The sequence below is a fragment of the Felis catus genome, chromosome D3 (assembly GCF_018350175.1).
Source record: "Felis catus isolate Fca126 chromosome D3, F.catus_Fca126_mat1.0, whole genome shotgun sequence".
Lineage (NCBI taxonomy): Eukaryota > Metazoa > Chordata > Mammalia > Carnivora > Felidae > Felis > Felis catus.
In genome coordinates this window covers 71,284,991-71,303,757 of record NC_058379.1, presented here as the reverse complement: position 1 = coordinate 71,303,757, position 18,767 = coordinate 71,284,991, and the positions used below count along the sequence as shown (strand labels likewise).

At 37.6% G+C, this 18,767-nt stretch overlaps 1 protein-coding gene across 1 annotated transcript; it reads left to right on the top strand.

Annotated features, from left to right (window-relative positions):
• The first annotated feature begins 13,143 nt into the window (after window positions 1-13,143).
• On the top strand, window positions 13,144-14,037 carry LOC101093897 (14-3-3 protein zeta/delta-like). Its single transcript, XM_045042315.1, has one exon. It carries the CDS (start codon window positions 13,187-13,189, stop codon window positions 13,916-13,918), a length of 732 nt encoding a protein of 243 aa, XP_044898250.1. The 5' UTR covers window positions 13,144-13,186; the 3' UTR covers window positions 13,919-14,037.
• Window positions 14,038-18,767: the final 4,730 nt, after the last annotated feature.

Below are 18,767 nucleotides of genomic sequence, written 5' to 3'. Positions count from 1 at the left end.
AAGAAATGAATAAAGGAACAAGCATTATCTAGCCTAGCCATTAAGTCACTGAGAAAAAGCATTGCCTTATGTTGGGTTTGGGTAAATCAAACAACTCATCTCTGTTAGTAAACAAACGGCCTCAAGGGATGGTCGAGAAATAAAAAAAGGGAAACAATAGACAAGATGTGATGGTCATCTCTCTGGGACTGTGAAAAAGGAAATTGTCTTAGACCACTCTATCAAACGATCAGCAACTATTTACTTATGTCTACTGGGCAATCGTGAAAATCTTTAAGCAGTGTACTAAAGAAATATAGGGTTGGTTTCTTGCTTAAAAGACCTTATGATCCAGTTTGGCAGGCAAAAATGAGACAGGAGACAACAATAACTATACAGCAGCATGGAAATTAAGTTATGTGTGGTGGAAATTCCCTTGGTTTGACCACAGGCCTCACCTCTATAGAGCAAATGGTTTCAGACATTCGCTAATCCTTCTAATCGTCATTTGCAAAAAAACGTGGATGACGATACTATCTACCTCACAGGTTATTAGGAAGATTAAGTGAGATAATATTGGTAACCTGCAGTCTCGGCACATTGTAAGAACTCAATAAATACTTATCAATATCTCCTCTTTATAATTCTATATGGCACTGAGCATTCATACTCATGAGCTAGAGTAGCCAGGCAGGACTTCCCAGGGAAGAATGGAATTGGGTCACAAATTATAGGTGGGTTGAAGATTGAGAAGGAAATGAAGGATGAGGGAAGACCTTTACAAGTGAGAGGAAAGTCATAATGAATTTGGATAGAGATAAACAACTGAGAATCCTGGGTAGGAACAGCCTTTGACAATGGTCTCTGGAAGTGTGTGTGGCTCAAGCTGCGTGTGCTTTCCTGTGACTGGTGAACAACCTACTTACCTCATCTTGGCCTCCACTACATCCTGGACACAGGACATGAAGTACGAAATATGTTGGGAGCCCTTGTCTACTGAATTTTAGAATTCAGCTACAAATTTTGGCAAAAGGAAAATTTTGCCTATTTTGATGGAGACTTAAAAATAATTGTTTCATAAAGCCTGGTGGCTCTGGAAAACAGCGTACTGTAGAATATGAGTATTTAGTAACATTTGCAATATCTCAGAATTATGGAGCAAATTCCACCTTTTTCATAATGACCTTCTTCCTGAAAGGTTTTCTGTATCATTATGACTACTGGTTAAATTAAGCATTAAAGAAAAATAATAAAATAATTTTAGGTTCTCCAGGTTTCTAGTAATAAACATTACTAATGTTTCATTTTGGGGCCACTGGTAACTAAACTTTTTTTCTCATTATATAGTCAATTTACTTAATCTGAGGAGGCTGTGTTATTTTATCCCTTTACTTTTATTAGTTTTTGGCCTTTCTCCAACTTGTCTGGATCAAAATGCTTATTATTTGTGTTTTACCATTAGGGATAATCTAGTTATTCTATAGATAGCAAATTGCATGTTAAAAAAAAAGGGAAAAATTCAGTTGCTATCACACAATTTCACTGATTCTTCCAAATGAAAGCAGAAATATTTGCAATTCAACAGCATGGAGTCATTCCAGGACAAGGGCTAATGGCAGTTAAATGAAATATTTTTTGCCAATAGCACTGTGCAAATTAAAGTCCTTTACTTTGAATGTTGAATGACATTAATTGCCTATTCTCCATTGCCAATCGAAAGCACAGAAGAAACTTTGCAAACATTTCATTTTCCTTTATCAAATCCTCACTGAATCCCTACTGTGTGCCAGGTACTCTTCTAGGGTCTAAGGATGTGATCATGGAGTGAGACAGAATCCTTGCTCTCATTGAGCTCAGAGTCTAAGTAGAGAGACTGACAGCCAGAATAGATGTATGTATTGAGTGGCAATACATTCTACGAAGGTACATAAAGATGGCATAAGAGAAGTGACAGTGGAGGATGGGGAGGAGTCTTATTTAACAAAGTATGGTCAGGGAAAACCTAGCAGATAAAGAACATTTGACCAGGGACCTAACTGAAGCGAGAGAGTAAGCCTTGTGTATACCAGGGGTATACACAACTCTCCAACACACACTCTCCAACACTCACATATGCTTGCACATACTCACAAATGAACACCTTGGGTAAAGAGATTGAGAAGGGCTTTTCATTCATCAAACTTCTCTAAACTTGTAGTGCTAACCAGAACATAGGTCTTTGTCTTTGAAATGTTAATAAATGGTTGCCTGCTTAATTTTGACTCAAAGGAGAGACTGTAAATCTGAAAGGTTGCTGTTCTGTTATATATCATGCATGCTGTAGAAATTAGCAGGCTCAAACTGCCCAGGAGGCTGAACAAAAGTGCGATTTATACACCTCCCTCACTGATCTTTCACACATGAATCAAATGATATATTCCCAGAGAAGAATTAGAAACTGACATGCTCCATGCCAGCATGTAGATAAGGTTGAGACCTGTGTATATCGATGGTTACACTCACATCTCTTGTGCCTCTCTGCCATATGGAGATTAATCTGGCTCGGGCCCTGCTGATAGCTGGAATTAATAATCATCCTTACACAATACGAGACGGTCACCACAGAAACGTTCTCCCAGAGTCATCAAGTGCAACCCAGCCATCACCTGCTCCCATTTCCCCCTTTGTTAACCTTAAAATTAAACACAGTCACAAACCACTTATAGAGAGGACAGATTTCCACAGCCTTTAGGAATCCTGGAAGCAGCTTTCACAAGGCCTCAGTACCAAATCCAGGGCCCACTCTTTTCATTCAATCCTACTGATTGCAAAAAGCCCAAAGAACTCCTATATCTGGATTTTCAGCTCCCAGAGAACTTTAATTTGCTAACTAGTAGAAGCAGGAAAAGGAGACCCATAAAAGAAGTAAATAATGGAAATCGACTACTTGGTAGAGACAGCATATGGGGAAAAAAATTAAAGATGCAGCAGAACCCAGCAGTGAATTATAGCACTCAACAGAACTGGATGCTGACTCTGAACTAGGCCTGCCATTTCTTGTCTTTGTGACGCTAAGCAAGTTCCATAACCAGTCTGTGCCTCTGTTTCCTCAGCTGCAAAATGGAATTAACAGTAACCCCGTACCATGAAGTCTGTAACTTACACTGTATGCAGCACTGACAGTGCATATGCATGTTTAGTTTGAGGAGTTTAGTCCACACTTTTTGAGGGGATAAGTTTCACCCTGATCAAGAATACATTTTCCAGCATTTAATATGAAAAGACCCAGCCACTATAAGCATTTTTAACTATTCTGATCCACACTGGATGTTTTGTTATTTAGCACACCAAATTTTTAAATGAGTTTTCACTGATGAAATTAGTGGGTTTTTCTCAACTTAGTGGGTATTAGTAATGGGTTTTCATTAATTAAAATTCAGGATATTTAAGATACAGATTGGCTAATATATTATAAATGCATTTATTTTTTACCACTCCAGGGCAAAGTATAAGATCCTAGAACTCCTTCACTCTTAGAAGGGTTGGTTTAATGCCTAAATAACTATTGGTTCTGAGGATTTAGCCAACTGAGTTAGACTAGTTAGACAATTCCTACTCTAGCATATTGTCATACTTGCTTTGGGGGAGCCTTTTATGTAAGCACCAGTCAGATCTCCCCAAAGCACAGTGATCTTATAGAATAGGTTATAACTATCATGTTGTGTATCCATACTAATAAATGTCTGTGTGTTTCTACCATCTGTTGAAAATGACACAATAATTTGTTATATATATTTTGAATGTTTCCATCACAAGTGCTTATCGTTGGAAATTTTGGCACCTGCAAGTATAAACTTCAGGTAAATGAAACGTCACCTGTATGAAACACTGTTTCCAATGAAGTTCCCATTTTCAGGTGCTGCTTTTTGATTAGGTTGTCATTGAAAAACGTTGAAACTAAATGATTCACACTGCTGGGAGACTGTTTTCCACGAGTCTCACATTTATGTACGTGTTGCATGTACAAGCATTACTGACTAGCTATGTTTTAGACTATCTTTTCAAGAATATTTGTATCGCAAACAATCTTGAAAGATAAAGATAGTGTCTCCCTCTGTAATAAAAGGCAGATTTATTTACTGCCCAGGGTAAGAAATATAATGCCTCTCTCTGGTGCAAAGTTGAGGCAGGACTCTTGTAAAATATACAAGATTTGGGTTCTCTAAACTGAGGATTCCTGTCCTATAATGCAAAAGTCACCCGACCCTCATGGTGTTGTCATGTGGGAACTGGGGCTCAAGTAACCAAAATAAAATGATGATAACGTGACTATGGCTGTTGCTCTAATGAATTATGCTTTCTGTTTCATCTAAGAATCTTGGGTCTTCTGCCAGCACCCATGAAAAGTGTGGTATGCTAACCTGTTAGCTTGTAAGCATGGTAAAGTCTCAGATTGTTCACAGTTTTGACACACATCAATTCCGAATCAATTTCATTTCAAGTAAACAATCATGATGAATACCATGGAGTCCAAACATAAGCAGGAATACCATGGAGACCTCAAGAATTCTTAGCCAAGAAACAAAGGAAAGAATTATTATTCTACTTTAGACAGGGGCATGACTGAAAGCTACAAAATCTTGTGTAAGAATTGATTGTAAAAGGGAAGTTAGAATATTTAAAAGAATCAACTCTTTTCAAGTGCCCTCAAGCTGATTGGAAGCATCTGTGTATATGAAAGTAGTTGAAATACAAATGATTCTCTTTTAGTAATTAAAAAAATCCTCTGAAAATATGCTAAACATATTTCCCCCAGTTTTAAAACACTAATGTTTTCCTTTAAATATTTTACTTTTTAAATGGTATCTGATAATGCAAGTAACAGTCATGATACAAACAATAGGAATTGTATGAAATTATGAAATCTTAAGAATATATTCATTGGAGTCCCTCTTCTAGAATGGTGATAGGAAGAGCTCTGTGGCCCTACTCTCTGGTAAAATCATCATAACTGATGAAAATGATTTTAAACAACTACTTAAAGTCTTTTGAAATTGTACCAAAAATAAAATACCCAGGAATAAACTTAACCAACAAGGTGAAAGACATAATGCTGTGAAGACTACAAAACAATGATGAAAGAAACTGAAGATAACACAAATAAATGGAAAGATATCCCATGCTCATGTATGGGAGTAACAAATATTGTTAAAATGTCTATACTACCCAAAGTAATCTACAGATTTAAGGCAATTCTTACCAAATACCAACATTTTGCACAGAACTAAAACAAATAATCCTAAATCTTCTATGGAAACATAAAAGATCTCACTAGCTAAAGCAATTTGGGGAAAGAAGAACAAAGCTGAAATTATCACAATCCCAGATTTAAAGATTTACTACAAAGTTGTAGTAATCAAAATAGTAGGGTACTGGCAAAACAAAACAAAACAAAACAAAACAAAGAACCAAATAAATCAATGAAACAGAAGAGAGAACCCAGAAATAAACCCACACCTATATGGTCAATTAATCTATGATGAAGGAGGCAGGAATATAAAATGGGGAAAAAATGGGGAAAAATGGGGAAAAAATGGGGGCACCTGGGTGGGTCAGTCAGTTAAGTGATCGACTTTGGCTCAGGTCATGACTTCACGGTTTGTAGGTTCAGGCCCCACATTGGGCTCTGTGCTGACAGCTCAGAGCCTGCAACCTGCTTTGAATTCTGTGTTCCCCTCTCTGCCCATCCCCTGCGTGTGTGCTCTCTCTCTCTCTCTCAAAAATAAACATTTAAAAAAAATTTTAAAAATGGGGAGAAATGGTCTCTTCAACTAATGGTGCTGGGAAAACTGTACAACTACATGCAAAAGAATGAAACTGGATCACTTTTTTACACCATATCCAAAAACAAACTGTAAGTGGATTAAAAAGACCTAAATGTGAGACATGAAACCATAAAACTCCTAGAAGAAACATAGGCAGTTACTTCTTTGACATTAGCCATAGAAACATTTTTCTAGATATCACTTTAGATAAGAGAAACAAAAGCAAAGCTAAACTATTGGGACTACATCAAAACAAAAAGCTTTCGCACACCAAAAAAGCCATCGACAAAACAAAATGGCAACCTACTGAATGGGAGACTACATTTGAAAGTGATATATCTAATGAGGGGTTAATATCAAAATATTTAAAGAACTTATACAACTCAACACTCCCAAAATTTGATTAAAATATGGGCAGAGGACCTAAATAGACCTTTTCCCAAAGAAAACATATAGATGGCCAACAGACACATGATAAGATGCTCAACCATCACTATCAGGGAAATGCAAATCAAAACCTCAATGAGCTATCACCTCACACCTGTCATATTGGCTAAATTCAAAAAGGGAAGAAATAACAAGTGTTGGAGAGGACACAGAAATAAAAAAATCTTTTCTTGGTGGGAATATAGATTAGTTCAGCCACTGTGGAAAACAGTATGGAGATTCCTAAAAGAAATTAAAAATATAATTACCATATGATCCAGTAATTCTACTACTGGATATTTACCCAAAGAAAATGAAAACAGTAACTTGAAAAGAAATATACACCCCTATGTTTACTGCAGCATTATGTGCGGTAGTCAAGATATGGAAGCAACCCAAGTGTCTCTCAATAAATGAATGGATAAAAAAGAGGTGAGATATATATATATATATATATATATATATATATATATATATATATATATATACATACACACACACAAACACACATACACAATGGAATATTGTTCAGCCATAAAAAAGAATGAAATATTTTGCCATTTACAACAGTACAGATGAACCTAGAGTGTATAATGCTAAGTGAAGTAAGTCAGAGAAAGACAACTACCATGACTTCCCTCACATATGGTACTTAAGAAAACAAATGAATAAAGAAAACAACAACAATGAAACAGACTCAAATACAGAGGAAAGGTGGGTAAAGGGGATAATGAGTACACTTAGTGAATGAGCACTGAGCAATGTGTACAATTTTTGGATCATTATATTGTACATACTAATATAACACTGTATGTTAGTTATACTTCAATAAAAACATAAAACATATCTTTAAATTGTTCTAATTAAGACAAATAAGTTGTCCATAAACATCATAGACTAAAAACATTTATTCGTGAAAATCTATTAAATCTTGCTAAGAACAGCTAGATCCTGTGACATATAAGCCATAGCCCACTCCCTCTCCCCATTCAACTCAGGACAGAAGCTCCACTCTGGATGGGTAGACAAGAAGGTAGGACTGTCATCCTTCAGCTCGCACTCAAGGGATACAGTGTTTTATTGTAGGAGGCAGCCATTAGAATTTCTCACCAGTGTCCCTCCAGCTACATGTTTCAGGCTGTTCCTGGCAAGTGTGGCAGAGAAGTCAGGGGCTCTTTTATCCACCTTTCCACCATTCATAAGACAGAATTTTTGCCACATGTACAGAAAGAAAAAGAAATACTTAAGTATCAATTTCCTCTATCCCAGTTCATTAATAGGGTAGAAGTTTCATCCTGTAAAGGTAAAACAAGAGGATTAGAAGCTAGTGTCCCCATTTAAGCACGTTCCTTTTAGAGCACAGATGTCTGAAGAAGTAGGCCACTGTCCTATCCCCCCCATCTGAGTGTGTTCCCTTAGTTTGCTGTGTCCTTTTCTAGGTGTGTGATCAGACTGTTAAGAATACTCCAACTTACAAAAGCAAAGTCATGGGATGTGGTTACTAAAAAGACTGACAGTATTATTTTGAATGTAAGCGTAGTGAGGCTTCATGGAATCTGAAGTTGGGAATCAGAAAGTTAGGGACTCACTCAAGGGTATCACTTTCCATCTCTTACACTTGTTACTGACCAGGTCTTGCCCCACCTCCCTGTTTGCTAGGCTCCCCTCTCTGCAGGCCCAAGTCATCCACTTGCACATTTCCTGCTCTTTCACAGTTCACATGGGATTGACTTGACTGCAATTGTTCTTTCAGCTCAGGAAATTTACTAACTACCTTCTCTTTGTCTTTTAGTTGAAATTTTAGAGAAACAATTGCAATGGCTTAGTCCAACTTATAGACTGATTCCTCTAGATGTCTGTAAGTTGGAATTGTCTCCTGTGAAAAAGAAATTCATGTATGACTGCCCTAGCAGAAGTGGCAAGTATGGGCAGCTGGATTTAAAGAGGACACAGGTGTGTGTTGTCAAAAATTCAAAAACAATAAAGATTAAAACCATGACAGTGAAATAGCATTTAGTAAGTTACTATGCACAAAAGAACATATCATAAACTGGGAGTCTTCAATCCAAAATTGATGCTCAGCCTGCATGCACCCAAACAAGTCATCCCAAGGCAGGACTAATGCAATGCATCCTGGGACTTCACTGGCCTGTGCCTCATCCAGATGCCATGCAAAGAAAACTCCAGTGTGGCACACCCAGATCCCTTGCCCCATGCTTGCTCCAGTTCCAGCCACTCTACCAAGGCAGCCTCAGTGTAGCATGCCCAGGGACCCCATTATCCCATGCCCACTCCAGGTCTAGCTGTCTTCTAAGGCAGTCCCAGCATGGTACACCCCAGGATCTTCCTAGCCTGCATCCGCTCCAGTACCCTGCCAAGGAAGCCCTAGCATGGCACACCAAGGGACATGTGGATCATGTCTTCTCTAGCTCCAGTTGTCTTGTCAAGGTAGCCCCCATACAGCAAGATCCAAGACCCTCGCACCCAGTCTGCACCCTCTCCAGTCAGGTACATGCAGTCTACACAGGAAACACTCCTACATAAGGCCACTCCTTCAAGACCAGGAGAGGTAGCTTTTCTACCTAATTCATAAAAACAAACAGAAAGCCAAACAAAATGAGAAGACAGGAATATGTTATAAATGAAAGAACAAGATAAAACCCCAGAAAAAAAAATCTTATGAAAAAGGGATAAGTAATTTACCTGATAAAGAGTTCATCGTAATGATAATAAAGATGTCCACTGAACTCAGGAGAAGGATGGTGGAACCATGAGTGAGAATCCCAACAAAAAATTAAAATATATAACAAAGAACCAACCAAGTGCTGAGGAATACAAAAACTGAAATGAAAAATACACCAGAGGGAATCAATAGCAGACGATACAGAAAAAAATGGACCAGCAACTTGTTAGAAGAGTAGAAATCACCCAATCAGAACAACAAAAAGAAACAAAATAAGTTTTAAAAATGAGGATGGGGTGTCTGGGTGACGCTTTCAGTTGAGTGTCTGGCTCTTGATTTAGCATCAGGTCATGATCCCAGGATCATGAGATTCAGCTCTGTGTCAGGCTCCCTGCTGAGCATGGAGCCCTCTTGAGAGTCTCTCTCTCTCCCTCTGCCTCTCTCCCCAACTTATGTGCTCTCTCTCTCCCTAAAATAAAATTGTTTTAAAAGATTTAAAAGTGAGGATAATTTAAGGGACCTCTGGGACAAAATGAAATTTCTTATATTCACATTTGTAAGGGTCCCAGAAGAAGAAAAAAGAGAAAGGGCAAAATAGTTACTAAAGAAACCACTGCTGAAAAATTCCCTAACCTGGGGAAGGAAACAGATACCAGGTCAGGAAGCATAGAGTCCCAAAGAAAATGAACACAGAGATCTAAACCAAGACATAATCATAAAATGGCTAAAGATAAACAAAGAATATTAATCAAAGAGTCACATGGGAAATTCTTTAGAATTGTCTGATATTTCAGCAGAAATTTTCAGGCTAGAAGAGCAGCAGGATTTAGGTAAAGTGCTGAAAGAGAAAAACTTTCAACGAAGAAAATCTACCCAGTAAGGCTATCATTCAAAATTCAAGAAGAAAGATTTTCCCAGACAAGCGAACTAAATGAGTCATCACCTCCAAGCCAGCCTTATAAAAAAATGTTAAAGGGTATTCTGTAGGAGAAACAGAAAAGGTCATAGCTAGAAATTTTTTAAAAAGTCTATGAAATCTATATAAGGAAAATTTCTTACCATATAGGCAAATATATAATAAAGGCAGTGGGTCAGCCACTTCAAGATGCTAGTATGAAGGGTAAAGACAAAAACAGTAAAGGTAACTATAGCTAAAATAAGTAGTAAGGGATACATAAAATAAAAAAGATGTCAAATATGACATCAGAAACAAAATGTGGTAAAGGAGAAGTAAAATTGTAATGCTTTTAGAATGCAATCAGACTTAAACAACTATCTAGATTAAAATAGATTGACATATACATATGTATGTATATATCAATAACATAAATGATATATATACACACACATATATATACACACACATATATATACACACACACATATGTATGTCAATGTATATAAACCTCATGGTAACCCCAAGAAAAACAACTTACAATAGATACACAAAAAATAATGTGAAAGGAACCCAAAGATAACACTACAGAAAACCATCAAATCATAAAGGAAGAGACCAAGAGAAGAAAGGAACAGAGAAAAACTATCAAACAACCAGAAAATAATTAAAATGGCAATAAGTACATGTCTATCAATAATTACTTTAAATGAAAATGAACGAAATGCTCCAATCAAAAGGTGCAGGGTGGCTGAATGGATTTAAAAAACAAAACCCATACATATGATGCCTATAAGACATTCACTTCAGATCTAAAGACACAGAGTGAATGTGAAGGAATGGAAAATGTATTATTATATATAATATAAATAATATTATATTCCATGCATATAAAATGAAAAGAAAGCTGGAGTAGCAGTACTCACATAAGAAAAAATATATTTTAAAACCATAATTGTAACAAAAGACAAAGAAGAGAATTACATAATGATAATGGGATCAATCCAAGAAGATGATACAATACTCATAAATATTTATGCACCCATCACAAGAACACCTAAATATAAAAAACAAATATTAACAAACATAAAGGGAGAAATTGACAGTAAAACAATTATAGTAAGGGACTTTGCTACTCCATTTACATCAATGAATAGATCATCTAGACAGAAAATCAATAAGGAAATACTGGCCTTAAATGACATGTTAGATCAGAGTACTTAATAGACAGATACAGAATACTCATCCAAAAACTGCAGAATACACATTCTCTTCAGGTGCACATACATGAACATTCTCCAAAATAGATCACGTTAGGCTACAAAACAATTCTCAGTAAATTCAAGAAGAATGAAATAATATGATGCGTTTTCTCCAACCACAAAACTATGAAACTAGAAATCAATTACAGTAAGACAACACACAAATATACGGCAAATGAAGAACATGCTACAAAACCACCAGTAGGTCAAATAGAAATCAAAGAAGAAACAAATGAAAATGGAACACTTTACAAAATCTGTGCAGCAAAAGCAGTTCTAAGAGAGAAGTTCACAGTGATACAGGCCTAACTCAAAATACTAGAAAAATCCCAAATAAATGATCTAATGTGACTTCTAAAGGAACTAAAACAAAGCCCAAAATTAGTAAAAAAAAAAAAAAAAAAAAGGAAATGATAAAAATCAGAATGGAAATAAATGAAACAGAATAAAAACGATGAATGAAACTGAGGGGAGGAGCCAAGATGGAGGAACAGGATGGAGGTTTTTTGTGTGTCTCCTGTCCATGAAATACAGCCAGACCAACACTAAACCATCCTGCACACCTAGAAAACTGATTGGAGGATTAACACAACAATCTGCACAACCTGAACCACAGAATTTAGCAGGTACATGGCACAGAGATGTGAACTTGGGGAGCGAGAAGCCACAGCGGGCAGGGAGTTGCTTTTGTGGGCGGAGAGAGGACAGAGACGGTGAGGGGTGGGGGGAGGGGGAGAATACGGGAAAGCAGCCCTCCCCAAAAGCAGCTAGAGGGAAAGCGGAAAATTGGAAACAGCCACAGGGACTAAACTAAAAAGGGAGAATGGAGAAAGGAGAAAGGAGAGGGTTTAAATTCCATTAAGACCGTAAAGAAGGGGAGAGCAAAGTCTGCAACTCCGCAGCTTGATACCTGGCGGTGCTCTGGTGGGAAGGGCGAATCCCCAGGAGCAGAGTGGGGTCCAGGAGGTTCTTGAGCCACATGGGGAAAAACGGTTCCACTGCTGGAAGGACATTTGGTAGAGACTATTGAAGCCACCTGGTCTGAGCAGACCCGAGAACAGCCACATTCTCTGGTGCTGGAACAAGGTCGTTAAGGGTGGAGTCTGGTGCCAAATGTGTGTTGTGATTTTCCATAATCCCTGAAAAGCTGCTGCTCCACTATCTCGCAAACTTCTTCTGGGGTGGGCTGGCACCTGGCCGCAGTCTCAGGGCACTGGCAGCAGCAGGGTCCAGCAAGCTTTCCTCGGCGCAGCCAACATTTGGCCATTGCTCAGTGAGACCCTCCCGCAAAGGGGCAGAACAGGTCAAAGCCGCAGTCCTTCAGAAGTAAGGGGCTGGGGAAAACAAGACTCTGAGACAAGACTCAGGAGAGAGGTATTACCTGGGGCTTGGCCACGGACAGTGAAAAAGCGGGGAGCGGACGAAAGCTGAAGATAGGACGGGTGTGCGATTGCTGATCGGGGAGAACAGAGTTCTGATACTAGAGACTGAGTACCTGGGTGACACCATTTTCACCACTCCTGCGCATGCGCATAGGCACCGACAAGCGCAACACCACTCCACCCCAGTAGGCTAGCAGCGCCAGGTAGTGGAAAATGGAGCCATTACACTGAGCCCCACCCAACTGGGCCAACTTCGCTCTTCAAGAACACAAGTCTCACTGCTGGCTTAGTTTATGGACTATAAAGCACTACACAGACTGACTTCTAGGGGAAAATGAAGTAATTTCAGTCCTATTTTAATCTGTTAGCAGGTCCATCTATTCAATTTTCTTTCTTTTTTTTTTCTCTTTTTCACTTTTCTTTTTCTTGAATACAGAAAGAAAAAATTCATTTTTATTTTCAATTTTTATTAAAAATATTTTTAATTTTTTACTATATTTTTTACTTTTGTGTAATTTTTTTCAAATTCTATTTTACTTCCATCATTTTATTTTAGTCTACTTCAATGTATTTCCTTTTTCAAATTTTCAAAAGATTTTTTTTCTTTTTTCTCTTTTTCATTTCTTTTTCTTGAATGCAGAAACAGAAAAATTTCATTTTTACTTTCAATTTCTATTAAAAATATTTTTCTTGAGACTGCTGAGCCCCCATCAGTCTGTCCGCCACCACCCACTCTGGACACAGAACATCCAGTCATGGATAAAAATGAGCTGGTGCAGAAGGCCAAGCTGGCCGAGCAGGCTGAGCGATATGATGACATGGCAGCCTGCATGAAGTCTGTAACTGAGCAAGGAGCTGAATTATCCAATGAGAGGAAACTTCTCTCAGTTGCTTATAAAAATGTTGTAGGAGCCCGCAGGTCATCTTGGAGGGTCGTCTCGAGTATTGAGCAAAAGATGGAAGGGGCTGAGAAAAAACAGCAGATGGCTCGAGAATACAGAGAAAAAATTGAGACCGAGCTCAGAGAGATCTGCAATGATGTACTGTCTCTTTTGGAAAAGTTTTTGATCCCCAATGCTTCACAAGCAGAGAGAAAAGTCTTCTATTTGAAAATGAAAGGAGACTACTATTGTTACTTGGCTGAGGTTGCTGCTGGTGATGACAAGAAAGGGATTGTGGATCAGTCACAACAAGCATACCAAGAAGCTTTTGAGATCAGCAAAAAGGAAATGCAACCAACACACCCTATCAGTTTGGGTCTGGCCCTTAACTTCTCTGTGTTCTATTATGAGATTCTGAACTCCCCAGAGAAAGCCTGCTCTCTTGCAAAGACAGCTTTTGATGAAGCCATTGCTGAACTCGATACATTAAGTGAAGAGTCCTACAAAGACAGCACACTAGTAATGCAATTACTGAGAGACAACTTGACATTGTGGACATCGGATACCCAAGGAGATGAAGCTGAAGCAGAAGGAGGGGAAAATTAACCAGCCTTCCAACTTTTGTCTGCCTTATTCTAAAATTTACACAGTAGACCATTTGTCATCCATGCTGTCCCACAAATAGTATTTTGTTTACGATTTATGACAGGTTTATGTTACTTCTATTTGAATTTCTATATTTCCCATGTGGTTTTTATGTTTAATATTAGGGGAGTAGAGCAAGGTAACATTTAGGGAGTTATCTGTTTTCATCTTGAGGTGGCCAATATGGGGATGTGGAATTTTTATACTAGTATAAACATTTGGCATAGTACTTTTGGTACATTGTGGCTTCACAAGGGCCAGTGTTAAAACTGCTTCCATGTCTAAGCAAAGAAAACTGCCTACATATTGGTTTGTCCTGGTGGGGAATAAAAGGGATAATTGGTTCTAGAAAAAAATATTTTTTCTTTAATTTTTTTCTACTATACTCTTTACTTTTGTGTAATTTTTTTCAAATTCTATTTTACTCCCATCATCTCATTTTAGTCTACTTCAGTGTATTCATATTTTTCAAATTCTCAAATGATTTCCTTTTTTTCCCATTTTTTTTCTCTAATCTGTCAAACCATTTTCAACACCCAGACCAAAACACACCTAGGATCTAGCACCATTTATTCAACTTGTGTGTGTGTGTTTAATTTTTTTAATTTTAGTATTTTTTAATTTTAATATTTTTAAATTTTAATTTTTCTACCTCATTAATTCCTTTTCTCCCTTAAAAATGACAAAATGAGGGGCGCCTGGGTGGCGCAGTCAGTTAAGCGTCCAACTTCAGCCAGGTCACGATCTCACGGTCCATGAGTTCGAGCCCTGCGTCAGGCTCTGGGCTGATGGCTCAGAGCCTGGATCCTGTTTCTGATTCTGTGTCTCCCTCTCTCTCTGCCCCTCCCCCGTTCATGCTCTGTCTCTCTCTGTCCCAAAAATAAATAAACGTTGAAAAAAATTTAAAAAAAAATGACAAAATGAAAGAATTCACCCCAAAAGAAAGAGCATGAAGAAACGACATCCAGGGATTTAACCAACACAGATACAAGCAAGATGTCTGAACCAGAATTTACAACCATGATAATAAGAATACCAGTTGGAGTCAAAAATAGATTAGAATCCCTTTATGCAAAGATAAAAGAAGTAAAATCTAGTCAGAATGAAATAAAAAATGCTATAACTGAGCTGCAATCATGGGTGGATGCCACGGCAGCAAGGATGGATGAGGCAGAACAGAGAATCAGCGATATAGAGGACAAACTTATAGAGAATAATGAAGCAGGAAAAAAAGAGGGAGATTAAGGCAAAAGAGCACGATTTAAGAATTAGAGAAATCAGTGATTCATTAAAAAGGAACAACATTAGAATCATAGGGGTCCCAGAGGAGGAAGAGAGAGAAATAGGGGTAGAAAGTTTATGTGAGCAAATCATAGCAGAAAACTGTCCTAACCTAGGGAAGACACAAACATCGAAATCCAGGAAGCACAGAGGACCCCCATTAGATTCAACAAAAACCGACCATCAACGAGGCATATCATAGTCAGATTCACAAAATACTCAGGCATGGAGAGAATCATGAAAGCAGCAAGGGGAAAAAAAGTCCCTAACCTACAAGGGAAGACAGATTAGGTTTGCCACAGACCTATCCACATAAACTTGGCAGGCCAGAAAGGAGTGGCATGATATATTCAATGTGCTGAATCAGAAAAATATGCAGTTAAGAATTCCTTATCCAGCAAGGTTGTCATTCAAAATACAAGGAGAGATAAAAAGTTTCACAGACAAACAAAAATTAAAGGAGTTTGTGACCACTAAACCAACCCTACAAGAAATTTTAAGGGGGACTCTCTGAGGGGAGAAAAGATAAAAATACAAATACATATATACATATATACATACATACATACATACATACCAAAAGCAACAAAGATTAGAAAGGACCAGAGAACACTACCAGAAACTCCAACTCTACAAGCATCATAATGGCAATAAATTCATATCTTTCAGTACTCACTCTAAATGTCAATGGACTCAATGCTCCAATCAAAAGACATAGGGCAACAGAATGGATAAGAAAACAACATCCATCTATATGCTGTTTACAAGAGACCCACTTTAGACCTAAAGACACCTTCAGATTGAAAATAAGGGGATGGAGAACCATCTATCATGCTAATGGTCAACAAAAGAAAGCCAGAGTAGTCATACTTATATTAGACAATCTAGACTTTAAAATAAAGACTGTCTCAAGAGATGCAGAAGAGCATTATATCATAATCAAGGGGTCTATCCACCAAGAAGACCTAACAGTTGTAAACATTTATGTGCCAATTGTGAAAACACCCAAATATATAAATCAATTAATCATAAAGAAACTCATTGATAGTAATACCATAACAGTAGGAGATTTCAGCACCCCACTCACAGCAACAGACACATCATCTAATCAAAAAATCAACAAGGAAACAAGGGCTTTGAATGACACACTGGACCAGATGGACTTAACAGATATATTCAGACATTTCATCCTAAAGCAGAAGAATATACATTCTTCTCCAGTACACATAGAACGTTCTCCAGAATAGACCATATACTGGGACACAAACAGCCTTAAGTACAAAAAGATCGAGATCATATTGTGCATATTTTCAGACCACGATGCTATGAAACTTGAAATCAACCAGAAGAAAAAAATTTGGAAAGGTAAATACTTGGAGACTGAAGAACATCCTACTAAATAATGAATGGGCTAACCAAGAAGTTAAAGAGGAAATTAAAAAGTATATGGAAGTCAATGAAAATGATAACATCACAACCTAAAACCTCTGGGATGCAGCAAAGGTGGTCATAAGAGGAAAGTCTATAGCAATTCAGGCCTTCCTAAAGAAGGAAGAAAGATCTCAGATACACAACCTAACTTTATGCCTTAAAGAGCTGGAAAAAGAACAGCAAATAAAACCCAAAACCAGCATAAGACAGGAAATAATAAAGATTAGAGTAGAAAGTAATGCTATCAAAACCAAAAAAAAAAAACAGTAGAACAATTAAACCAGAAGCTGGTTATTTGAAAGAATTAACAAAATTGATAAACCATTAGTCAGTTTGATCAAGAAGAAAAAGGAAAGGACCCAAATAAATAAAATCAAGAATGAAAGAGGAGAGATCACAACCAACACAGCAGAAAAACAGTAATAAGAGAATTTTATAAGCAATTATATGCCAATACAATGGGCAATCTGGAAAAAATGGAAAAATTCCTAGAAACGTATACACTACCAAAACTAACTGGAAGAAAGAGAAAATTTGAAGAGACCCATAACCAGTAAGGAAATCAAATTAGTAATCAAAAATATCCCAAAAAACAAGAGTCCAGGGCCAGATGGCTTTCCAAGGGAATTCTACCAAACATTTAAGGAAGAGTTAACACCTGTTCTCTTCCAGGTGTTATCAAAAAATAGAAATGGAAGGAAAACTCCCAAACTCTTTCTGTGAAGCCAGCAATACCTAGATTCCAAAACCAGACAAAGACCCCAATAAAAAGGAGAACTATAGACCAATTTCCCTGATGAACACGGATGCAAACATCCTCAACAAGATATTAGCCAACCAGATCCAACAATACATTAAAAAAATTATTCACCACAACCAAGTGGGATTTATACCTGGGATACAGGGCTGGTTCAATATCCGCAAAACAATTAACATGATTCATCACATCAATAATAGAAAGGACAAGAACCATATGATCCTCTCAATATATTCAGAGAAAGAATTTGACAAAATACAGCATCCTTTCTTGATAAAAACCCTCAAGAAAGTAGGGATAGAAGAATCATACCTCAAGATCATAAAAGCCATATATATGGAAAACCCAAAAGATTCCACCAAAAAACTGCTAGAAATGATTCATGAATTTAGCAAAGTTGCAGGATATAAAATCAAGGCACAGAAATCAGTTGTATTCCTATACACCAACAATGAATCCACAGAAAGAGAAATCAAGGAATCGATCCCAGTTACAGTTGCACCAAAAACCATAAAGTACCTAGGAATAAATCTAACCAAAGAGGTGAAAAATCTATACACTGAAAACTATAGAAAGCTTATTAAAGAAATTGAATAACACACAAAAAAATGAAAAAAGATTCCATGCTCCTGGACAGGAAGAACAAATATGGTTAAAATGTCAATACTACCCAAAGCAATCTACACATTCAATGCAATTCCTATCAAAATAACACCAGCATTCTTCACAGAGCTAGAACAAACAATCCTAAAATTTGTATGGGACCAGAAAAGACCCTGAATAGCCAAAGCAATCTTGAGGCATCACAGGAGGCAGATTTCAAGCTATACTACAGCAGGAGGCATCACAGTCCCAGATTTCAAGCTATACTACAAAGCTGTAATCATCAAGACAGTATGGTACTAGCACAAGAACAGACACTCAGATCCATGGAACAGAATAGAGAAACCAGAAATGGACCCACAAACATATGGCCAACTAATCTTTGACAAAGCAGGAAAGAATATCCAATGGAATAAAGACAGTCTCTTCAGCCAGGGGTGCTGGACAGCGACATGCAGAAGAATGAACCTGGACCACTTTCTTACACCATACACAAAAACAAATTCAAAATGGATGAAAGACCTCAATGTAAGACAGGAAGCCACCACAATCCTCAAGGAGAAAGCAGGCAAAAGCCTCTTTGATCTTGGCCACAGCAACTTCTTACTCAACACGTCTCCAGAGGCAAGGGAAACAAAAGGAAAAAATGAACTACTGGGACCTCATCAAAACAAAAACCTTGTGCACAGTGAAGGAAACAATCAGCAAAACTAAAAGGCAGCCAACGTAATGGGAGAA

Coding starts and splice junctions, on each gene's coding strand:
- LOC101093897 (XM_045042315.1), top strand. CDS start 13,187: ATGGATAAAAATGAGCTGGTGCAGAAGGCCAAGCTGGCCGAGCAGGCT.